The 25,217-nt window shown below is 41.5% G+C and overlaps 1 protein-coding gene across 2 annotated transcripts; it reads left to right on the top strand.

Annotated features, from left to right (window-relative positions):
- Positions 1-1,933: 1,933 nt before the first annotated feature.
- On the top strand, positions 1,934-22,164 carry POU1F1 (POU class 1 homeobox 1). 2 transcript variants are annotated; one of them, XM_026652486.1, is made up of 6 exons: positions 1,934-2,075; positions 6,850-6,921; positions 10,112-10,357; positions 15,515-15,679; positions 18,409-18,469; positions 21,951-22,164. In XM_026652486.1, exons 1-6 carry the CDS (start codon positions 1,934-1,936, stop codon positions 22,162-22,164), a joined length of 900 nt encoding a protein of 299 aa, XP_026508271.1. The 2 variants fall into 2 exon arrangements, with proteins under 2 accessions (XP_026508271.1, XP_026508269.1); XM_026652484.1 differs by having other exon boundaries at positions 6,772-6,921.
- The last annotated feature ends 3,053 nt before the right edge of the window (positions 22,165-25,217 follow it).

The following is a 25,217-nucleotide window of genomic DNA, read 5'->3' as shown; positions in this document are numbered from 1 at the left end:
TTTTTAAAAAGCAGTTAAATAAAACGCATACATTCTGATCCATCACTTGTCAGTCAATGGGCGATTCTCCACTGACTAATTGTAAGTTGGAACAAGTCCAGAATGAATAAACTTAGATGGCAATACATTAAATTTAAATGTTTCCTGCAATATTGCAACACTTGTCCTTAAAATTTTAATATTTACTGCAATGCTTAAGCTTAGATTTATACTTAAGAAGTTATGGGCATGGCTCTGTACCTTAGCTGAATCCCATTAGCAATCATCCTTTATGCTATAATTCTTTTGAAATGCGTAAGTACTAAAGACAGACTTATGAGAAAATGTGAACTATGGATACCTCCAGACGTAAAATTGTTTGGAGGACTTTGGGGATTTTGGCCTTCCTCTGAATTGGTACATACTCTAATTCTTAATGGCATCACTACAGCTACACCCCTGAAAGAGGCACTTTCAGGGGTGATATCAAGTGTTCAACAGATTGATATTAAGCCAAATAGCCAATCTTACAAATATATCCTGGCAAATTGACATAACACATATAAAAACAATATGAGAGATCTGACCCACCCATATCTAATTTTTTTAAGTGTAGCAAACAAAGATTATCCATGTGTTTTTAAAAAGTAAAAACTTCCTAAAGTCAGAGTTAGATATCAACTCTTCAGAAATACAGAGGGACACAGCTTCCCAGTGGGACACAACGCTTGCTTATTCTAGCCCTAGAGGAGCTTAAGGGAACAGTCTTTAAAGACATGGCATTTTAAGATGCCACAAATCTAAGTGATTTTTTTAAAGACATTTTGATGTATCTCTGAGCCCTGTACTATTGGATTAGGGCACTCTGCATAGTTGCATTGATTTCAGTGTGTTTTCTATAAAAATGTGGTATTTACAGAATATAGGATTGTGTCGTATGGTATAAGGATTTTCCCCACACTTTTTCTGGGATGGTCTGCCGAACTCCCTGGGGGATTTACTACTCCTGAGTAACGTGGCCATTGCAATTTCATGCTAATGAAACACTTAGATTGCAATGGCGATCGTTGGGGCAAGGGTCATCTTTTTGTTCTGTGTTTGTACAGAGCCTAGCGCAACGGGGTCCAGGTCCTTGACTACAGCTTATAGCCGCTGTGATAGAACAAATAAATAATAACAATAATAATAAATGTATGAATGCTTAAATTTCTAGTATTTGTTGTTTTCTTTCAGAATCTTAAAATATTGTGTACACAGCTTTTCAAGAGCAGACATAAATTAGCTTAGATAAACATTTAGCAGTTTATGCTTACTTATGTCAAGTTCAGAGCCTCTTTGCTAGATATTCATTCTATGGTGTATAGCACTGATTTAGGCAAATGTGACGAGTCAGCTGACATTCGTGCAAATTCTTGGCATTCGATTAATTTAGATTAATTTCTCTATACATTCTTTCATAGACTTTCATTTGATTTCTCTGCCAAGTAGCCATCAAAACAATTCCCGAGTGAGATTTTTGAAGCAGGTGTTAGCTATGGAAAGCTATTCAGTATTAACCGTACCTGCCTCACCTCTACAAACTTTGGAGACACCTTTTTTCCCCCCTGATTACTGTTCTTTCACAAAAGGCCTGATTTAAAGTATCTGTCAAATCACGTCTCTGGTTTCCCTCTTCTCCCCCCATTAATTGGGCATCTATTATGTTTGGGTGGGAAGGAAGGAGGCTGTAGGCTGATATAGCAATACTGCTGGGGAAAGAACATTAACATGGATAAAGGGATTTCCTAGTGGTATAAATACCTGCACACGACCTCCCTGTGCTCTGGAGCCCTTGTTTATGTATATATGCAAGTTAAGAGAACTGGAATAGAGTTTGACTGCTGTTAATCAATAAGGATATATTTTGTTAGAAAATAGGGGAAGGTGTTTCTTTGTCTTTTCTCCTTTTGTGGGAATGAGTTGCCAAGCATTTACTTCAGCCGACACCTTCGTCCCCTTGAATTCTGACTCTTCTCCCGCTCTGCCTCTGATAATGCATCATAGCGCTGCAGAATGCTTGCCCGTCTCCAACCATGCTACCAATGTCGTATCTACAGGTACTTTTTTACTAGAACAATTACACTCTTGTTAACTAACTTTCTTTTTAAATGCTTTACCCTCTTTCTGTAAATGTTGCCAAACTTAACATAGAGATAGGGAAACACAGGAACAGCTATTTCGTATCAGCTCTGTAGAGACTAGGGACTACCTTCAAGCAGGAAAGTTTTCACAAGGCTATGTAAAAATGAATACATCTAGTGTGACTAAAATGTTTGCATTTTAGCCAAGTTTGTAGCTATCTCTAAATTTGTTATAGGATTACGTTGAGGTATTTTACCATCACAGTGATGTACTGGCTACAAATACTATCAAACTTTTGTAATGCAAAATAGTCTTCAGTGACAAACGTCTCCTGAAATAAACCAAATTATATTTTGCCTATGAAACTGCAGTTTATAAATATCTAAATGTATGATTTCAAATGGGTGATATACTTAAAATGAGGCAGATGCTGATGGCATTAGCTGGGGAAAATACCCATTAATGGGGAAATTAACATTTTAATAAATATAATAAATACTGAGTAAAGACACTAGGATTTGGGTGAGATTTTCAAAAGCGCCAAGTTATTTAAGTGCATTGGACCCATCCTTCTGTGTTTTGGAAGTTGGCACATTTATCTGACTAGGAATTTTAGTATGTTTAACTTCAACTGTATGTTAAAACTGAATAAAAATCAAATGTTTCCTAAGAGACAGAAAATGTGCTTGCTACCTGAAAATGTACAGAACTAGAGTTTTATCTCATTGGCATTTCTGTTCTTTCGAATGAATGAAAATAAAAGTTCAGAAATAGAGAGAACTTGAATATTAATCTCAGCTAACTCAATGACTCAAATTGAGTTCCATGGAGGGGAGAATTTTACTTGATGTCTTCAGTAAAACGATGATCTCCTGTTAAGCATACTGGAAGTAACATCTTTCAATTGGAAGAAAAATGAACCACCTAAGTACAGCACACTCCACAGAAAATTGAGAGTATTGATGACAACATGATTGCATATTAAATAGCGGGCTCAAAATGTTTCATAGTGCTTGTTAGAAAAACATAGGACAACTTAAATTAGAGAAAAGAGGACAAATTTCTATATCAATTTTATGGTAGCATTTTCTGAATTGTTTCTTTTCTGACATGCTCCAAAGTAAAGAATTAAATGAACACATGTTGGCTGAAAATATCACCGCATCCTTTTACTAAGTCTATGCTTTAGTGTTTAATAATCATAGACCCAAGTCTGCAGTCCTTCCTAAAGCACAAATCCCACTGAAGTAAATGGAAATTTTGCCTAATAAGAAATGCAGAATCACATTCTATTTTATTGTATTATTACCCATAGCAAGAATGCCAGTATACAGTCCTAGAACAAAGAAAGACAAAGTGGGTGAGGAAATCTCTTTTAGTGGACCAACTTCTTTTGGTGAAAGAGACAAGTTTTTGAGGTACACAGAACTCTTCAGGTCTGGGAAAGGGGGAAATGAAATAGAACTCTATAACTTGAAAGGTTGTCTCTTTCACCTACACAAATTTGTCCAATAAAAGATATTACCTCACCCACCTGGTCTCTCTAATATCCTGGACCCAACACAGCTACAACACTGCATAAAACAAAGAAAGCAATAATAGAGAGAACATTTATTAGTATTAGGGGAAAGGTTCTAAGTTTTCAATACAGATGGCAAGAACTATAATACATAGTGCTATGGTGAGTCCGTGTAAAGAACTTGTGCAAAAAAGAAATGTATAAGGATTTTTACACTGAATCATTATATAATTATTTTTTTAAAATGACAAAATCCCTCACCATGCGTATGGGCCTTGTAGCTCCGTTGCATATGAATTAATTTTGCTAATCGGCACGTAAGTGAACACACACACACAAAAGCAAAGATAGTGCCTCATAAACTTTAGACAAGTATATGTTATCTGTATGCTATATATATTATTAAAGATATGTTCTGGAATAGATTTTATTTTAAAAAATATCTTAGCAATGTAAGACTTCACTCCAGCATCTGCTATTAAAATATTGCCAGGAAGTTGGAAATGTCAGTCTTTTATGTCTGAAAATCATGGGATGTGTGGATTAGCAAACTGCAGATTGGCAAAATTCAACAGTAAACAAGTAATTCAAAATAAGTCTTTAAGACTTTGTCTAAGCACAAAAGTTGTACAGCTTTATCTATACTGGTGTAGTTAAAGCAGAATAGTAGTCCCTAGTGTGGATGCAGTTTTGCTGGTATGAATGTGCTTTACCAGTCTAGTTTATTCCCATATGGAAAGAAGAATAAGCAATACCTATCTAAGGCTACGTCTTCACTACAGGGGGGGGGTCGATTTAAGATACGCAAATTCAGCTACGCGAATAGCGTAGCTGAATTCGACGTATCGCATCCGACTTACCCCGCTGTGAGGACGGCGGCAAAATCGACCTCCGCGGCTTCCCGTCGACGGCTCTTACTCCCACCTTCGCTGGTGGAGTAAGAGCGTCGATTCGGGGATCGATTGTTGCGTCCTGACGGGATGCGATAAATCGATCCCCGAGAGGTCGATTTCTACCCGCCGATTCAGGCAGGTAGTGTAGACCTAGCCTAAGATCCCCTTATACCAGTATAACTGTGTCAACAATAGCCGCTGTACTGGTATAACTACATTGGTGGTAAAAATCACGCCGCCTCCTCCCTCAGCTAACATTGTTATACTAGCGCAAAACGTGTATGTAAACTATATTAGTGTAGTTCTAAATATCTGAACTTTGATGACCATGATAATAACAATGTTGTAAACTATTAAAATTTCATAGATCATTGTTAGCATTTTTGCTATACTGCAGAAATCCTTTTGTGCATTTGTACAATTCAGAAGAATCAAAGAAACCAACATAGTTCTGTAGTCTTAGAGACAATTCATATACAATCCAGTACTTTAAAAATATCCACTTGTTTGTATCTATTTTTCCTTTTAGTCCCAGAGCAAGGATGAAAGCAGTGCAAATTTCTCCAGACTGTTCTAGCAACATGCTTCAGCTTTGATGTAGAAGGATTAGCCATGAATAGTAACCAAGTCATGCAGTTAGGGTGACCAGACAACAAGTGTGGAAAATTGGGATGGGGATGGGGAGTAATAGGAGCCTATGTAAGAAAAAGACCCAAAAATCAGGACTGTCCCTATAAAATCGGAACATCTGGTGACCCTACGTGCAGTTCTCATGTCTACCTTTCCTTGATTGCTTTGCTGCGCCTGCCAACACAGGAGCTGATTTGTGACTAGGTTTTCTGTGATGTGGACACATGTCCAACAAGACATGAACAAATACCACAAACTCAATTAACTCAGGCCACTGAATTGCCATCCCACTAACTAATATTGAAATTACAGTTAGGGCGACCCAGTTTGAGTTGTCATAAGTTCCTGAACGAGCCCTGATGTAGGATTCAGTGTTGCTGGGGCCATTTGGAAGCAAGGTGAATTTCTGAAAAGGTCAAAAATGTGGTCTCTCTATTGTTTGAGGGAGAGGGCTAAATCCCTTATTTGGAAGCAACAACAGACTCATAAACTTCTTTCATGTATCAGCCATTAGAAGGAGACCATATATTCTCATTCTGTGTGATTTAGCACATTTCCATGTATCTTTAATATACAACAACTTCAAAAACCAGACTTCCTGTTTTGCTTGCATGCATGCAGAAATGCATGATAGATTTTTGGGATGCTGACACGAGACATTACGGAGCAGAGATCTGAACCTTCAATCTCTTCATTAGAGTCAGTCAAAATTATTAATATTTTTATTCACAGAATTGACCAGCAATAGCCCAACATTTGGGGATAGAGAAAACTTTACAGAATATTTTGTCAGCATGAAATGCTGCCCTACATGGCCAATAATTTTATTATTGAGGGTCATGCTGCTGCTTAAACCCTTACCTGATTTCCTGAGATGCCTGATACATAATAGTGTAGCCAAGCAAACAATGGAATCTACTTCCTTTTTCTCTTCTTCAAACTTCTGCCAGCCATCCTGCTGCCTGCCAGACTCCTGTGCAAACCATTTAGACAAGATGCTTGTGGCTCTATTGCTGCTGCTATTGCAAAATGTTGAGTTAGGCCTAAATTTTCAAAGTTTTGCATGTCTGTACTTTTGAATGTCCATCTGGAGACACCTTAAAGGGCCTGGTTGTCAGAGGGTGGGTGCTCAGCACTTCTAAAAATCAGGCCCTTTTAAGGTGTCTTCAGGTGAGTGCCCCAAATCACTGCATGCGCAAATGTAGGCTTTAGCCTACCTAGAAAATTGTCCTCTTGGTTATATATGCTTCTTTTAGGGTTTGCATTTTAGGGGCTGATGGGCTTTTCAAGAACTTAGAAAAGATTAAAGTAAAAATAGATGGAACAATATTGGGGGCCTGATCTCCATACACACGTAAAGAGGAGATCTTGTCAGGATGCCTAAATTATTACATTTGAGATAATAAATTAAGACCTGGCAAGATAAATCATTGCTCTTGGCTAAAAGTGAGCTAGCCTGTTTTCTGCTGAGGCCTGAGCACCTACTGTAGGCTGTTTCCTACAGAATTACCATGAGAGTTAAAAAGCAGTGTAGAATGGTTAGCATGCAGACAAAAACAAAGTACAAAGATATTCTCTGCCTCTGGACTGAAAGGATGTATCTTGAATCCTCATACATTTTCTTACCAGTCCCGTCTGTTTTGTCTTTGGTCCATACTCCTAAATGTTCCTACGTGCACTTCTCCATGGCGACTTTGGGAAATGCATCTACAGGTCTTCATTATTCAGTCCCTTCCTGTCATTATGGAAACCAACAGTCTACCTATGGGGTGATGGCAGGTAAGAGAGATTCATTCAGTCTAACAGGTTAGTTATTGGCATGATTGTTTGAGGGAATTTTCCTTCAGAGGGGCTGAGGAAATGGAGGTTAATGAGAGGAAGGATGGCCTTATGGTTAAGGCACTGGACTGGGACTCCAGAGAACTGGGTTCAGTTTCATGCTCTCTCACAGCCTCTATCTGGGGATCCTGAGCAAATCACTTACTTTCTCTGCCTCACTTCCTTGTCTGTGACACTGGGATAATGCTTCCTTTCTCTCACCCACTGTCTGTCTTGTGCACTTAGATTGGAAGCTCTTTGGGGCAGGAACTGTCTTCTGCCATTACTGTATGTGTGTACAATGCCCAGTGCACTGGGGCCCCAATCTCAGTTGGGGCCTCAGGGCCCTATGCAGTACAAATAATAAAAATTATGACTGATTATGAAATTTTTATCGAATTCAGTGAGATAAATTTAGCACAGGATGGAGCTGCTTCAGAATCATCCACCCAGGATGAGATCAATTAAAGAAACAAAAATAAATGTAGTGCCATTTTTTGGTACTCATAAAACTTGTGACAAAATATCAAACATTCAGTTAACTGTGACTCAGATTTTGGCTTGTGAACATTCTATTTCTCAATCCAGAGTCCCCACTCCTTTCTTCGAATACAATGGTTTGAGCATTGGTCTGCTAAACCCAGGGTTGTGAGTTCCATCCTTGAGGGGGCCACTTAAGGATCTGGGGCAAAAATCTGTCTGGGGATTGGTCCTGCTTTGAGCAGGGGGTTGGACCAAATGACCTCCTGAGGTCCCTTCCAACCCTGATATTCTATTATTCTAAGCTGACTTGGAGCAGGTAGGGAAGAAAAAATGAAAAGGGCATTTTCTGGATTCTCCCTACCCCCATGTTGTTCTTCCCTCCCAGTCTCTAGTGATACAAAACAAAGAGGGTGAGGTCACACCTTAACAGCTGATAGCTATGGGTGATCAGGATTGTCCCTTATACTCTCAATTAAAATCACATTGTTATGTGATAGTGGGGCTACTGTATGTGTGACACCACTATACCTTGTTATGAAACATCAAGGGAAATGTCCGGTGCCTGACATCGTTTAGTAGGAATAAGAAGCATTAGTCTTGCAGAGACTGCTGCAGGCTTTATGATTAATAACAGGCTGGCAAGCTTTGAAATAGGTACTTATGTTGAGTATTAACAACTTGCTTTCAACCAGAGTAAACACATCAGGAGTAGTTTCTTTTCACAGAGATACAGTAGCTGACATGTAGGAATGTCAGTCCTTCAGAGTGAAAGGAAATGTGTGTGAAGGCCAAAGAGAAATCACTTAATTCAATTTATGCTTTTCCAAATCTCATGCAGCAATATGAACTGTTTTCACACAGAGGATCAATAGAGTTTATGATGTAACTTGTAAAGATGTTTTAGCACCCAGTGCAGTTCTCTAGAGACCACACTGAAGAGAGAAGATAAATTGTTCAATATAAAGGTGTTCAAGTCAAGTATCAACCAGCAAAATAATGTAATGATGCCAGGGGAAGAGACTTGCCAGGAAATAACTATGGCTCAAAACTAATCCAAAATCAAATACAGTATTTTATTTCAATTGAGAAGGAGGGAAAATGTAAAAATAAACCAGCATAGGTGAATGTTTCCTCATGTAGACTTTTCTGGGACAGCAAGTAAGACTCTTTCTTTCTTCACATGGCCAAATGCTCCTGCTTCTCTGTCTCCTCTTGTGTCTCTGGTACAGAAATTCTTGCTCAGATCTCTATGGGAAGTCCACCGAAGAAGAATCATTAGATGAGGAGGGTTTCCATTCAGAAATATCAACCTATTTCTACACCAAAAGAATTCCATGTTGCTGCAGTCTCTCCTTTTTTCCACTTCCTTTTAGGCATCAAGCCTGCAACCCCAGAGATGTTATCAGCAAGTCTCTCCCAGAGTCGCATTTTACAGACCTGCAGCATGCCCCATCCCAATGTGGTGAATGGAGTCAGCACTCTGCAAGGCAAGTCCTTCTCTTGTTTAGTCTTTTTCCCTTCAGACATTTAACAACTCCCTCCCCCTTTTCACAGTCATACTGCATGCGACTTAATATATCACTAGGGTTAGAACCTCCATTGTATTCCCAGCTCTCTGGAGGATGTAATCTAGGCAGTGAACAAGACAAGAAGAACAAAAGAGAAGGAAGAGAAAGGAAGGATGGTCTTGTGGTTTAGATGCTGGGCTGGAGATGAGGGTTCATTTCCAGACTAGGCTACAGACTGCATGACTGGGCAAGTCAATTACTCTCTAGATTCCCCAGCTCTAAAATGGGGGTAAGAATTTTTCTTTTCTCCCATGCTTTGTCTGCCTTGTCACTTCAGAGAGACAAGGTGGGTGATATCTTTTATTGGACCCACTTTTGTTGTTAATAAAAGATGTTACCTCACCTATGTTGTCTCTCTAAAATCTGGGACCGACACCACTACAACACCAATGCAAGCAACAGTGGAAGATATCAAATATTGTCTGTTCGGGTCAGGGAGTCTCCCTGTTTGTTCAGTGCCCAGCACAAAGGGCACCTGATCTTGATTAAATGGCGCTGTGTAGTCCAGCAGTGAATAAAATTTAGCATAAAGTAGTTCATCCTTGTGCAATTACTTTCATCTCTAAAATTATAATGTGATGATCTTATCACTCATTGGGCTTCATCCTGTACTCTTTACTCAAGGAAATTTCCCATTGAAATTGGTTGCATATAGTACCGAATCTGCATCTCACATGTAGTTTATAAAGTAGTATTGTTGGTACCAGAAAGCTAACAAAGACTATGGGCCAGATCCTCTGCTGGTGTAAACTGACATAGGTCCATTTACTTCAATGAAAGCGATGCTAATTTAGACCGGTTGAGTACCTGTCCCTATCTAAGGTACTTATATGGCCCTCATTCTCATAGTATTTGAACACTTCATAGCATATAGTACTATTATTCACATTTCACAGATAAGGAACTGAGGCAAAGCGTAACAGTTCAGGGAATTGAGCCCTGCTCTCCTCAGTGCCAGGCTGATACCCTAACCACTGGATAGTCCTTCCTCTCTATAGTATGTAATATTACAAAGCTTAACAGTTGGTAGTTGGCACAAAGGTTTATTATTCAATGCTGGAGAATGATTATATCAAATTGTGTTTTTTGGCTTCATGCAGGTGGCCTGACCCCTTGCCTTTATAAATTCCCTGAACATGCGCTGAGTGCCAGTTCCTGTGCTCTGGGGCATGGCTTCACTCCCATGCACCAGTCTATCCTTGGAGATGATCCCGCAGCCACTGACTTCAAGCAGGAATTCCGCAGAAAAACCAAGTCTGTTGAAGAGCCAATAGACATGGATTCCCCTGAAATCAGGGAACTGGAAAAGTTTGCCAATGAGTTCAAACTGAGGAGAATTAAGCTAGGTATGTGCTTTCTACCAGCCAACTATAGCCTGAAAATCCAAATGAAAGCTCAATTATTTCTGTATCTTTTATATTCTAGTCCATGTGATATGCTTTATTATTTAAAACCTGCCTGACATTTACCTAGCTTTCTCCATACCTAGAAGACTTGTTTAGAATTAATTACCTCAAGCTTTTTGCAACTTTTTGCAATAATAGTAAGTGATTTTAAAACTTTCTGCTGTATCTACTACTTCTGTCTGCCTCTGAGAGCAAATTATTGTTACCTGGACTAGCTGTATTCTAGGGGAAAGCGTGATCAATTACACAAATCATGCTGTAAAGTTGCATTTAATTCAGCCTTTCAGGATTGTCATGGAAATTTGCCAAACTGGATACAAAAGCTACTTGTTACTATGATAGTGAAAAACCTAAGGATACTTTGCCTGTCAAAAATTATTCACCAAGGCCATTGTACAAGTTGTAAGGCCGATTTAAGGTCTGATTTAGATACAAAATGACACATTTTAAAGTGATTTCAATGGAGTTGAACAGGAAATGATTTTTATCCTGTGAAAAATTGATGAAAGTGAAATTTTATTCATTTTCACCACGTTTTTGGTTGCCCAAAATAGTAAAAAATACATTTTTTTATATAAAACCCATTTTTTAAAAAAGAAAGCAGCTGTTGTAGCAATACATTTCCATTTAGTCAAAAAGCCATTTTCATTTTAGATGGAAAATTTCCATCCAGCTCTAGTCTTCAACGCTTCCTGTAAAATTGTACCCCAAGTTTTTTCCTTTAAATATCCAATTGATACATATAGGGTGACCCCCTCACCAGTATGCAGGAATTAAAGTAAAGACTTGTTTACACACGCAGTTGCACTGGTTTAACTCAAATTGGTTTTAAAACAGATGTATTTAAACTGGGGCAAAACCCCTGTGTGGACACTCTGAAGTGGATTTAAACTCAGCTTATATTAATATAGCTGAAATGAATTCCATGCTGACAAACAAAATTGATACTTCATTCTTAATTGAAGGGAGTTGCAGTGATTAGGGCTTGACTACACTTAAAAACTATATTGGCAGAGCTACCTTAGTTAGGGATGTGAAAAAACGCACACCCTTGAGCAATGTAGTGTGCCAACAAACCCCCAGTGTAGATACAGCTGTGCTTATGAAAGAGGGCTTCTGGCAGCATAACTAACTTTGTTTGGGAAGGTGTTACTACATTGGCAGAAAACCTCGTTCTAGCGTGCAGTGCATCTACAATACGGTGCTATGTCAGCATAGTCTCTGTAGCATAGATATAGCCTTAACTACAAGAATTTCTAAACAGATTTAGTGAAATCAGTACAAATTTTGTGTGTACACAGGCCTTAGTTAAATCAGTGTAACTGTGTGTAGATAAGGCCTTGGAAAAAGCCTGGGAGAACACAGCTGAAAATAGGGTTGCCAACTTTCTAATCGCACAAAACCGAACACCCGAGCCCGACCCCTTCCCCGAGGCCATGCCCCCGCTTATACATTTCCCCCTCCCTCAGTGGCTTGCTCTCCCCCACCGTCACTCACTTTCACTGGGCTAGGGCAGGGGGTTGGGGTGCGTGAGGGGGTAAGGGCTCTAACTGGGGTTGTGGCCTCCAGGGTAGTGCCAGAAATGAGGGGTTCAGGGTATGGAAGGGTGCTCCGGGCTGGGGCAGGAGTTTGGGGTATAGGAAATGGCTCCAGGATGAGGGGTGGGGCAGAGGGGTTCAGGGTGTGGGAGGGGTCTCTGGGTTGGGGGTTGGGGTGCAGGAGGGGGGTCCAGGTTTGGGGGGGCTCAGGGATGGGGGAGGAGGGTGGGGCTCAGTGTTGGGGCACGTGCTTAATCGGGTGCAGCGGGGGGGCTAAGACAGGCTTCCTGCCTGTCCTGACTCCATGCTTTGCATGCCCCAGAAACAGCCAGCAGGTCCAGCTCTTAGGCAGAGGCACGCCAGGTGGCTCTGCGCACTGCTCTTGCCTGCAGGCACTGCCCCCGCAGCTCCCATTGGCCACAGTTCCCGGCCAATGGGAGTGCAGAGCCGGTGCTCGGCGTGGGAGCAGAGCGCAGAGCCCTGTGGCCCCTCCGCCTAGAAGCTGGACCTGCTGGCAGCTTCCAGGGCACAGCGCAGAGCCAGAACAGGTAGGGATTAGCCTGCCTTAGCTCCGCAGCATCACCGACCTAACTTTTTATGGTCCGGTCGGCAGTGCTGACTGGAGCCGCCAGAGTCCTTTTTCGACCGGGTGTTCCACTCGAAAACCAGACACCTGGTCACCCTATTTTGAGGGAGAGGCCCTTACTTCTTGGGGGGAACTGAGGTCTCCCTTCTCCTGCCTCTTTGCTGGCTGTTGAAATGATCATGTTTCAAGCAGAAAAATCTGAATTCAGAGTCTGGGAGGAGATGGTGGCTTTCTACAAGCCCTTTTGTCAGTAAGTGGAGTATCCCCAGCACTTGACAGGAGGAGAATAATTGTTCAGTCTGAGAGACCCCATCAGCATCTGCCTGATTCTTCACACCTGACCCCCGGCTAGTTCCCTCCCCTCCTTTGGAAGGCAGAGAAGGAAAGGGAGGGAGCCTCCTGCCTCAAACTCTCCTGCCTCTTCTGGGAAATACAGGCTGGCCTGCCAGCTTCTTCCCCTTCCTTAGCTGGAACCCTGGGGGCACAGAGTGGCCCTACCAGTTCCTTCTCTCTACCTGGAACTGCATAGTGTGTGGTGTGTGTGTGGGGGGGGGGGGGGGGCGGATGGTGGGACAGCTCCATGCCCTATCTCTCACACATACATGCCCTTCTGTTTTGCTCTTTGGGAACCTGGACTTCTCTCAGATTCACGTATTCCCTTGTCCCCGGGCCATGTCCGATCACACATGATGACGCAATTTCATTTCACTAAATGATCTCAATGTACAACATACAACAACCAAAACTGAGGACTCCCCCTCCAGTTTTAGATTTATTTTAACCACTGCTGAGTATCGTGGTGACCAGTTTGTTACCATCTGAGAACTACTTGGGGATGATGTGAAATGTGTGGATGATCTCACCTTGGTTTCTGGTGGATAGATGTCCACATCACACTCACTGGCAGCCTCAGTACCATACAAAGATTAAATGGGCACTGGTGCTGGATTATCCCAATCACCCCTATAGATTTCCCTCCATGACAAGATGGAAGCACACTGGTGGGGTAGAGTGAGGAAGCTTGGTCCTGTCTGTGCTGCACTGAAAAAAAACGATGTTGTGTGTGTCAAACACTGCAAATCCAGCCCTCATGGGTACTAAATTCACTTTGTGAATTAAGAGTTGTCATTTTTACATTATCTCCTATAACAATAGATTGTATCATTACAGAATATGACACAACTCCACTGTAAAACACAGCTCTATAAAAGCATGTAATTTATATGGCTGTAAAAGTCATCTGTATTATCTCTACAGCTACAGGGATATTACCATCCATTTACAGTACAGAAATGAGGGCTAGAGCAAGTGTATGCTGACTGAAACAGTGTTTATGACCTGTGCTGTTTTGCTGTATATCCTGACTATTTAACTGTCAGTCATAGAAAGGGCAAGATTACCTATGCCAGGGGTTCTCAAACTGGGAGTCGGGACCCCTCAGGGGGTCATGAGGTTCTTACACGGGGAGTCGCGAGCTGTCAGCCTCCACCTCAAACCCCACTTTGCCTCCAGCATTTATAATGGTGTTAAATATACACCTCTACCCTGATATAACACGACCCGATATAACATGAATTCGGATATAACGCGGTAAAGCAGTGCTCGGGGGCTGCACACTCCGGTGGATCAAAGCAAGTTCGATATAACGCGGTTTCACCTATAACGCGGTAAGATTTTTTGGCTCCTGAGGACAGCGTTGTATCGAGGTAGAGGTGTATTTAAAGTGTTTTTAATTTATAAGGGGGGGTCACACTCAGAGGCTTGCTATGTGAAAGGGGTCACCAGTACTAAAGTCTGAGAACCACTGACCTATGCCCAAGAGTACTTCAGTAGTAATTATTTACGGTGGCATGATCCTGAATTCCTGAACACTCAGAACTCCATTGACTTAAACAGATGTGACTGAATAGAGACTGCAGGATTGGTTTTAGTGCCATTAATAAAAATGGGATGTACTAACAGCCTAAACTGAAGTGGACAGTGCCCTGCTAGGGCAAAATGTTAATGTTAATACAGACAGAGGGTTTGATACTGTGAGGTACTTTGCACCCTCACTACCTTCTAATGTCAATAGGAGGGGAAGACACTCAGCACCTTGAGGATTATGTCCGTTATGGGGAGGAGGTAGAAGAAGACTTAGCTGTGTCTACAGTGGGGATTAGGCCAACCTAACTACGGCGCTCACTGAATGATATTTTTCTCAAGCCCTGAGCAACATAACTGGGTCGATCGAATTTTTGAGGTGTGGCCCAGGCCTGTGAGAGAAAGGACCAACCCAGGAAATGGGATTGGAAATTGTGCTTTATTTTGTTGTTTACATTCTTCTTTGCATAATGGTAGTGCCTAGAGCCTCTGCTCATGGATCAGGGCCCCATTGTCCTAGGCACTGTACAGATACATAATGAAAAGACAGAGCCTCCCCCATAGAGCTTACAATCCAAGTATATGAGGAGAATCAGCAGGTGGACACAACAAACTGAGGGTAAACGAGATTTAACAGGACAATAATGATTACTGTGAGAAGCAGCAGTCACAGAAGTTACAATGGTGTGAGTAAAAATCAATGTATATTCTTAGATTTTTAAGTCTTAACTCTGAATTGTTCTTCTTTTCTGGGTTGAAATCAGACCCCTAACATTAAAATAAACTTGTAATTCTGTGTGCAGAATTACTGCATGACCATTTGCTGTTGCTTCCTGCCTGTATTATCATACTGGTCAAATTGCATATGTCTCATGATAGACATGGGGACGGATGCTCATCTCATCTGTTTACACTTGTGAACTCCACTGAAGTCAAGAGAGTTACAGCAGAGTAAGACTGATGTCAGATCAAAAACAGTCAAAGAAAATGCTTAAGGCATCTTGCCAAAAAGTGTGTTTTGGGGGCAGTGACCAAGGCAGAATGTGTCTTAATGTAAATAAACCAGGTTAGGTTACTCAATTTTTTTTTCTCTTTATTGCTTTTTGACAGGCTATACACAAACAAACGTTGGAGAAGCCCTGGCAGCTGTGCATGGCTCTGAATTCAGTCAAACAACTATTTGCCGATTTGAAAATTTGCAGCTAAGCTTCAAGAATGCCTGCAAACTGAAATTGATATTATCCAAGTGGCTGGAAGAAGCAGAACAAATAGGAGGTAGATATTTATAATACCCCTAGAATTTAGTCTTACCCCTATAAGAAGCTCTTTAATGTATAAGATGGCTAGTAGGGTATAACTTCCACTGGTCCAGCTTTTTGTTTATTCAGGTGGGGAAGTTGAATATAAATATTGTAGGATCAGTACATGCATTAAATTCAGTAGGACTGATGCCTGTGTCGTGGGTAGAGGGAAGCAGACCTGTCAAACACGTGTGGCCGGCACAAATTAGAGAGATGTGACTCTCTTATATGTCGCTCATTTCCCTCAAGCCTATTCATGCAAACTAACCCAGATCTTGAGGTGCAGGGCAGCTGTTTTTGATGCACTACCATTGAATTCTAGTCCAAAAGACAGCATAGCTGGCTGTGGAAGAATCACTGGTATAAGGAGATCTTCCAATGGCAGAGTGCTGATGTTGTTCCCTACTACAGTTGTAAGGGATGTGGCAATGGGAAAAGGAATGTGACTAGCCAACACCAAGCCCCCTATATCAGTAGTAGGGTGGGGGCTATCATGGGCGTGTTGACATCTGCTCTTTGCCATTGAAGGATCCCCTTCCCTATGCCCTGCAAAACCCCAGCTGCTGGATGAGCCCCTGGGATTCTGTGGCAGAGGCATGATTTAGGACATGATTTAGAATAGGTTAGCTGTTGTAAATTACATCGGAAGACCTGCCCAGCACATAACTGGCTCAGGATGAGGAGAGTCTCTGGCAGTGTGTGGTCCTTGGCCTTAATCATGTAGCTGAGGTTCTGCACGTCAGCAGATGGTATGCTGGGGGTTAGAAGAAAGCGGATCCAGATCCAAAGCCTCTCTCCACTGTAACATTCCCTAATGACCAAAACAGGTGAGCATGGGACTCTTTCATATACAGTATAGCTGACTCCTTCCTATTGAGGATCCAACTCAGCTTGGACAGAATTTCTCATCTGGGCTCCAAGATGGCTGATCCTTTCTAATCTCCCAATCAAGGCTTCTCCTAAGGCATGCAATATGTTCTGGAGTGCCACTGACAGAGGACCTAGTACACACTAGATTGGATTAAATCAGATCATGTATGTTCTATCACTATCAAAATGACTTTACTGATCATTAAGAAAAGAGAAATGATGTGTAAGTAAGAAGATACTTCCATTGTTTTAGTAGTTTTTACCATTGCTATTTAACCCCTACATTTTTATCTGTTCAGTGAACTCCTGCCTGCTTTTTCCTCCTCCAAACCACAAATGATGGGGCGGGGCCTGGGGTGGAAGGGGCGGGGATGGGAGGGGTCAGCCTCCCCCAGCCAGCGCTGTCCGGCCTGTGCCGCCTGGGGCTCCGGTGGCAATTTAAAGGGCCTGGGGCTCTGGTTGCTGCTGCGGTAGCAGCGACGTCCGCCATCACCAGAAGCCCCAGGCCCTTTTAAATGGCCGGGCCCTGGGGCAGCTGCCCCTTTTGCCTGTTGTTGTTTGTTCTAGAAAAGCATCCTCCACCTCCTCTTCTTGATTTGATGGTCAATAGTAGATTCCATATCATCATGTCACCCTTATTTTATTCCCCCTTTATCTTTCCCAGAGACTTTCAAATGGTCTGCCTCTCATCTACTTCTGAACCTCCGATAAATGGGTATATATTCTTGATGTACAATGCAATACCATCTCCTTTTTCACTGACTGTCCTTCCTGAACAAGCTATACCCCTCTATAACTACTATTCCAGTCCTGAGATTTAGCCCACCAATCTCTGTGATACCAATTGTCATCATTTAGCTTATGTACTAACTTTCAGTTTTTCCTGTTTATTCCCCATACTCCTTCCATTTGTGTATAGGCATCTAATATGTTGAGCAGATTCCCCCACTAATTTCCCTCTTCTTGCTCCTGTGACCCTATTGTAATTTTCCATGTCCTGCACAACATCTAGCTTTTTTCTGTTTAACTGTGGGCATTTGTCAACTGCCTCTTTGAATCTAGTATAAAGCCCTCACTAGGTTGGTGAATCAGTACGCGAAGATACTCTGGCCCTTCTTGGTCAGGTGGACCCCATCTCTTCCTAGCAATCCTTCTTCCCGGAACAGCATCTAATGGTTGAGGAAGCCAATGATGCAATCTCAGATGCACCCAAAATCAGTCCTTGTGTGAGCTCAGCCTACATTCATGAGCCAGCAATGGCTTCTTGGAACATGTTCATAATGGGTACAAATTCTTTTGCCCTGTGTGTGGATATCCAGGCCAACAGACTTGGTGTTTCTCCAGTGCATTTTGAAAATGAACTGCATCTCTTGGAACAAATTACATCAACATTTCCCACTATGACCATTAAACCCACTGGCACAAAACTGCAAAAAAATCAAACCAAAACAACAACCTCTGATCAAACCCAAACCAGGCCTATGAGTTTGCAACAAGATTCAGCCCTGGGAAACATTACCTGGGGTTGGACAGGAAATATTTTTATGTACAGACTGATTCTGACACACTCAAAAAATGAATCTGTTTTGAACCAGCATAGATAGGTTCCTTCAGCACTATTCACAACATAAACCTTTACTTACTCCTGAAGGGTGCAATTACAACATTCAGCCACCAGATGTCCCACAGAGAAATGTTTCAAAGCAGACCATTCAGCAACAATATCTGGCATGCGTTCCTGGTATTAAAACATGACTGGTAACAATGGTTTCTAGAAATTATTGTACTTGTTTTAATCTTGTATGGAAGGTAACTCCCCCTTTTTTAATATAGCTTTATACAATGAAAAAGTTGGCGTGAATGAGCGGAAAAGAAAGCGCAGAACCACCATAAGGTAATACAATACTTCAGAAAATTATGTATTGAAAGTCCTTTTTTTTTTTTTTTTCTTTTTTTTTCAGATCCTTATTAGGTTTGAAATCTAGAAGCCCTATCTAGAGCTGCTTGAAAAAAAAATCAAAATTTGAAAAACGGGGACAAATTTTGTGTGAAAATTTTCACAAAAAATTTCATACTATTTATCAACCAACTAAGGAGCTGCACCAAAACTTTCAGCCATTTAATTTTTTTCAACAACATCCCCCCCCACACACACACACACTTTTTGTTTGTAAAAAACATACCCACTTATGACCCCTGGTAATCCCATCCTTTAGATGTCCAACTCAGTAATAAGCTTCTGTACCCCACTGGCTCCTTATACAGCCTCTGAACTTCCTTTGTGGGAGGTTTGATGATACAGGAGCAATTGCACTACTTCTGCTATCACTTGTGGTGGTTAGTCCTGGTGGGTCTGGGGAAAAGCTTGCTGCAAAGAGCATCTTCCCCTCCCTCAGCCAGGGATCTGGATCCTGTGGAGCTTCTGCAGAGTGGCTTTCACAGGCTGTAAAGAAAGAAGGGAAGGGAGTGCAGGGTTGCCAACTTCACATAGCAGGAAGTTGTCAGAGAAACCCTGAAAAGTCACTAGATGCCGCTATTTAAGCATTCAAAAGGCGCCAAAAATGTCATTAAATAACATTTCCACAGAATTCAACAAAGAATTTTGTACATACACATGATAAATTTGCATTGAACATAATACTGAAATAATACATTATAGAATTTCTATATACACTAATCACTGAAAATGTGTTTAGACTGTAGGTCATATTCGAACAGGTGTTTGTCATAGAGTTTTGAAGCGCATTCCAGGGCTGCTTGTGCTGAGAGACTGTGAATGGGATTTGACTAGCGCTCCTGTTGGCAGAAGAGGTTATTTACTGTAACTGGAGGTTCTTTGAGATGTGTGGTCCCTATCTGGATTCCAAATGTGGGTGCGCATGCACGCGGTGCGCCAGAACTGTTCATAATTGTGTCCGTTGACCCGCACATGCCTTGTGCATCAACTGCGTGGCGTATCTGAGGCTTTAAAGGGGCTGTGAGGATTGACGCTGCTCCAGTAAGCAACAGAGCCTGGAGCGGAGGGCGGATATTGGAATCCAAATGGGGACCACATATCTTAAAGAACCTCCAGTTACAGTAAATAACCTTTTCTTCGAGTGATGGTCTGTATGTGGATTCCAAATGTGGGAGAGTAGTGAGCAGTACTCATTGCAGAGGTGGGCGTGAGGGCTCACCAGAAGTTACAGGCTGAAGGACAGCTCGGTCAACTGCCGCATCCACCACTGCAGCAGGGGCGAGGGCATAGTGGGCAGTAAAAGTGTGGACAGAGGACCAAGTGGCCTCCCAACAAATATCCTGCCATGGAACATCCTTATAAGGCTGCCATGACGGTTTAAGCACGCATGGAGTAGGCTATGACCCCTGATGGGAGGTGTGTGTGTGGGGGAGGACGTGAGAGAGAGCGTAGCAGTCCATAATACAGAGGGAGATCCAGGGGGAGAGGCGTTGTGAAGAGAGGGTGCAGCCCCAGCAGCATTCTGCAATGGTGAGGAAGAGGCAGGACGAAGCGCAGAAGGCACAAGTGCGGTGCAGATAAAAAGCAAGTGCTTGGCGGACATCGAGGGTGTAGTATGTGTTCCCTGTATGAGCCGTGTGGTTTAGGGTAGAATGTGGGGACGATGTCCCTTGGAGCTGGCTTTCTCTGTTTTTGCATCTTTGGTGGCCCACATCTATGGAGTTCAGCCCCCTCTGTCTGTGGAAGCAGAGCGGGCACGGGCCCTCTTGTTGTTAATATAGCTCATTAACAAAAGTATTTACATACATAAATAAGCAAAATCAGAGGGGTAATGATACATCAATAAAATTATGTATTTTGATCCAATTATTAGCTAAACATGATGAAACCTCTCTGCTAGGTTATTCCAAACTATGATGACCTGGATAACACCCAGGAATGGCTCCAGTACACAGATCTGTCCCAATGCCTGTACTAGCATGTATACAATCCCAGTGTCATTGCAAAGAGCTTTGCACAAAATTTTGTTAAAACCAGCATGACTCTAGATTTCTATGTTAGGGGGAGAGTGGCCATCTGGAATAATCTTCAGAGATCCGTGGTGTTTAGTGTTTAGAGTCAAAGACCCTTTTTCCAATTACTGAAGAGGTCATAGTCCCAATATGAGACACCTCTTCACATCTCCAATTCTACATGGCATGCTGCTGCTCAGCTATCACACTCCTGATGCATCAGTGCTATGCTGGCATCCATGAAACACCTTTGATTTGCAAGCCAATACAACTAAGTGGTTCCTTACACACTATAAATGATCAGTTTTGTATACACACTGTGCAAGGGGCACTCTGTGGACACAGTAAGAAAATCTTCACTGATCCCTTGGGGAGCATGAGGACCCAGTTTGGGAACCTCTTTAAGAATGAGCTGGAAGAGAGTACACTACCTTATCTGCACTTCACTCTCATTGAAGATAGGGAGAATTGTTAGGTAGGTTTCTTGAGGATAAAATAGAAGCTGGAGATGAAAAACAGTAAGTGAGTTAGCCTACTCCAGTGCAGGAGCTTTGTATGACCTGATCAAACTATCCATAATATGGATATGGGAAATTATATTTTATTTTCAGCTAGCTAGCATCAATAGCCCAACATAAAAAAGAAAATGCATTACTAATGAAATTACACTAAGAGCACTCTAAAGTTACATGCAAAGTTATTCACCAGTACTAGAATTTCTGCTGAAGTGTCTTGAACCTAACAGAAATAAACACACTCCGTATCTAGAATAAAGTGTACAGTGACCTCTTGTGGACCAAAAAAAAAAGATACAGCTAATGCTAAAACCAGGTGTGACAAGATCAAGCTTTTCATCCTAACTGCTTTTTTACAAGCACGTTTCAGGCACTTATTCTTTTGGGACAATAAACAGCACCAAAAAAAAAAAAAAAAAAGCAGCCAGATTTCACCTATATTTAGCCTCGCTGTCTGAATATGGGAGGAAAATAGCACTTAACTTTTATGCTGTCTGTACCAGCTCCTTTGGGTTCTACTGCAATGCAAATAGTAGGCTAAAACTGACTTTTGGGGAGAGTGTGATGATTCTTGGGATAGGTTGCCTGCCATGTGCTATATAACTTGCATGAACTACATTTAATGGGTTACCCCTAAATAATAAAGTCATTATTTTCAGTGTGGATTGAAGGTAAAGATGCTATCAGATTTTTGCAGCCCATGGCAGCATGGAACCATAATGCCCTTTAAACTCAGGTTTTTACTGAGCGGGAAAGCAAAGCAGTTTCTTGCCTTTTTTAGAGCAATATGTTTAATGTTCATATCATTGCAGCTTAGTCTAAAATAGCAGCCATGACCTTAGTATGTCCAAAGTCAATAAAAGGGGCATTTTTATTTATCCCTTCTTCCAGCATTGCTGCTAAAGAAGCTCTAGAGAGAAACTTTGGGGAACAAAGTAAGCCTTCTTCTCAAGAGATTATGAGGATGGCTGAGGGGCTTAACCTTGAGAAGGAAGTTGTGAGAGTTTGGTTTTGCAACCGAAGACAAAGGGAAAAGAGAGTGAAGACAAGTTTACACCAGAACACCTTTAGTTCCATTATGAAGGAGCATCACGAGTGCCGGTAAAGTTTCCTGTGCATAGTTGAGGATTTCTGGGCCTTTAGGATTTTTTTTTTAAAAATATTTTGTCAGTCTGAACAGAAACACTTGTTCCCTTTACAAGTTAGTCAATTTTAACTGTAATATATCTTCAGTGGGCTTTATCTTAACGTAAAAGATTGGAAACATTGTTACTATATGTATTTGTGCAGGGGAGACGGTTGCTTAGCTGTCAACTATTCAATCTGCATTAGTTGATTAATGTGTTACGAATTGCACCATAAGTACAATACACTCACTAGTTAATGTGAATTTTGCCCAAAAGATCTGGAATGAAATCCTTTGTGTTAATTACAAAGAAGTTACTTACTGGTACTGTAGTGTGTGAAAATGTTGACTGCACATGCACACTTGTGTGATGTGCCCCTCACTCCCCAAACAGCAATGAGCTTCACAAACCTTCTAGAAAAGCAACAACTGTTGGGATCACTGAAGTGCCCCTTCCCAGCACCAAACATTTAGAGCTGAGGGAGGAGGCTGCATGATCAGTGGCTGGTCCTCCTGCTAAACTTCAGCATCATTGAACTCTGTGGACAGTGACTAGGTAATTGAGACAGTTGCCCGTCTTAAAAAACTGCTTACTGGCAAACAGCCTTTCTTCTTTAAAGCGGCCTCTACATCTTCCCTCTTGTGGAGTCTAGCTGGTAGCCCACCCTCATGGGGTTGTATTGAGTTCTATTTAAGCAAGGACTGCAGAACTGCCCTCCCAAAGGGAGCATCGAATGTAGCTGCTTGGTCAAAAGAGAACTGCTATGTAATTGTGAGGCCAGGACTCCAGGTAGCAGCTTGGCAGATTTCTAGGATGGAAACATTACAGAGGCATTTTGGCTGCTGCCTTAGCCCTGGTAGAATGAGCTTTAAGACCCTTGAGGTACTGACACCTTCGCTAATGCATAACATTTCTCAATACACAGCCAATCCATTTAGACAGGTGCTGAGCAGAAATGGCATTTCCTTTACACTGATTGCCAAAGGCTACAGAAAGTCTTGCTGACTTTCTAAATGCTTTAAACCTAATTAAATCAAAACTCAAGTATAACCTCATTTTCCCCTGGGGAGAATGAGGTTTAGAAAAGAACAGGCAGAAATCATTATTTCTAGTCCTCTCTTCTCCTGTCCTGCAGAGCTGACAAAATGATTTCATAGCTCCACCTCCCAGGAAGCCAGGGACTGAGGGGAGTTGGAATAATGTGACTTCAGCACTCAAGGGACAGGTAGTCCCGTGATCACTGCAGCAACATTGCTCCCATTATTTGTTACAGTGATACTAATTAATGTGTACATATTTCAAGCTTTTTCCCAGGACTAAAATTACAGAAATGCACATTAGTGGTAATGGTAAATACAAAACTAATTTTTTATGAAGCAGGCGTGATGGTGATTTAGAAAATGACTAGATAATAGATCCAGAAAGAGATTATAATATTTGAGGTCACTAAGGTGAGTGTATATCACGGAGAACATATTTATGTTGGTGTGCTTTAAATAATACATAAGCACAGCCAAGAAGGGGCCCTAGGCATGTTAAACTAAGGAATATAGTCTCCTGTATTAAGAAAATATATTGTTATGAATGAACTGCATTATTGCTTTTATTTTTCTCCTTAGGAGAGAATTCTAAATTAAAACTAAGGGGGGGCGGGGGGAGAATATCCCTCTCCCCCTTGCTAATGCATGTTTTATACAGGATTTGAACTATTCTAACCCCCAGACTGTCGCAACACAAACACAGATCAGTCACTACTTTACAAAGCAAGAGTGCACTTTCTGGGATTAAGCCTCAGTCTTCACCCCCAACCAAAGCAAGTTTAAATAAAAAAAAAAAAATAATTTTAAAAAAAAAAAAAAAAAAACATTGGAAAGAGTAGAGAAATGAAGGTGATGACTTGTAATTTTATTCCTTGGTTACTTTTTGTTTCTTTGTTTGAAGTTTCTTGTGGTGTATTATGCATATGTAGTCAAACTTGCAATATGGTATAGTTTTAGATTTTATTTATTTTCTAAATTATTTGCCTGTTTAAAAAGGGTTATTATGAAAAACTGTAACCCTACTCTTTGCCAAAAATAAAGCATTGTTCAAATAACCTGTAATACCAAATGTAACGGTCCACATTTGTTTGGTTGTGATAGTATTTTGATTTTACTTTAGGTGGCAACAGAGTGGAGCAACTAATCTTTTTTGTATGCTACAGTAAATGCGTCAGCAGTCATTACCCCGATGCTCTTGTCCTCCAAGAGTGATTATGGGTAAAGGACACTTTCAAAAGCATGGCAAAACAAATGAAACCAGGCACTGTGCCATTTTCACATAACGGAATAGTGAACGGTTAACTACAGCAAGCAGCTTGTCCAAAAACATCTGGGTTACAGAAACATTAACACAATAGGGCACACTTCAGACCACCAGATTGACAGCCTTAAGATGTCCTACACCTAGATCCCTGACCCTCAGGAAGGTGGGGAGTTCAACCCGATCTCTAGAAGCTACTGATCACTCGTCTGGTTTCACCCTCTTCCAGGCATCCTTCTGAGAATGCTCTTCTGATACCTGATCCTTTAAACCTGGGGGACAAGCAGCTGCAGTCTTAAGGTAGCCATATGCATTTGACTTATGCAGGCTGTATCTTACCCTTCCCTCCCCCCCTTACAGGTCATACGTATTCTTGGCTCCTAATATTTCCCTTCGTAAGGCTAAGGTGATGCCTTTTAACAGTTTATATTAAACTTTGTGGTGGGACAGAAGTTCTCCACTAAGCTGTAATAGGGTGTCACTACCAATAAAAGATATTACCTCACCCACTTTGTCTGACTAATGATAAAAGCAACTGAGCTTTGAATTAAACAATTTGAGAGATTGTTTTAAATAGTGAAGGCGCATTGTAGACAAATGGTCGATGAAATATGGGGCACATAGCAATATCAAGCCCAAAGCAAGGAATACTGGTTTTTGTTTTGCCAAATGACCATTTTCACTGCTGTTTCAATTGTATTTAAGTGCACAGTTTCTAATACTTACAGCC

This window comes from Terrapene carolina, unplaced genomic scaffold (assembly GCF_002925995.2).
Source record: "Terrapene carolina triunguis isolate 2854851 unplaced genomic scaffold, T_m_triunguis-2.0 Scaffold38, whole genome shotgun sequence".
NCBI lineage: Eukaryota > Metazoa > Chordata > Testudines > Emydidae > Terrapene > Terrapene triunguis.
Note: the sequence above shows the minus strand (reverse complement) of the source record. Positions and strands in the feature narration are given on the sequence as shown.

Bases quoted from the DNA above. Each gene is read 5' to 3' on its own strand.
- POU1F1 (XM_026652484.1), top strand. From the start codon at position 1,934: ATGAGTTGCCAAGCATTTACTTCAGCCGACACCTTCGTCCCCTTGAAT. The intron at 2,076-6,771 runs GTACTTTTTTAC...TTTTCTTACCAG, and splicing joins TACCAATGTCGTATCTACAG to TCCCGTCTGTTTTGTCTTTG. The intron at 15,680-18,408 runs GTAGATATTTAT...TTTTTAATATAG, and splicing joins AGAAGCAGAACAAATAGGAG to CTTTATACAATGAAAAAGTT.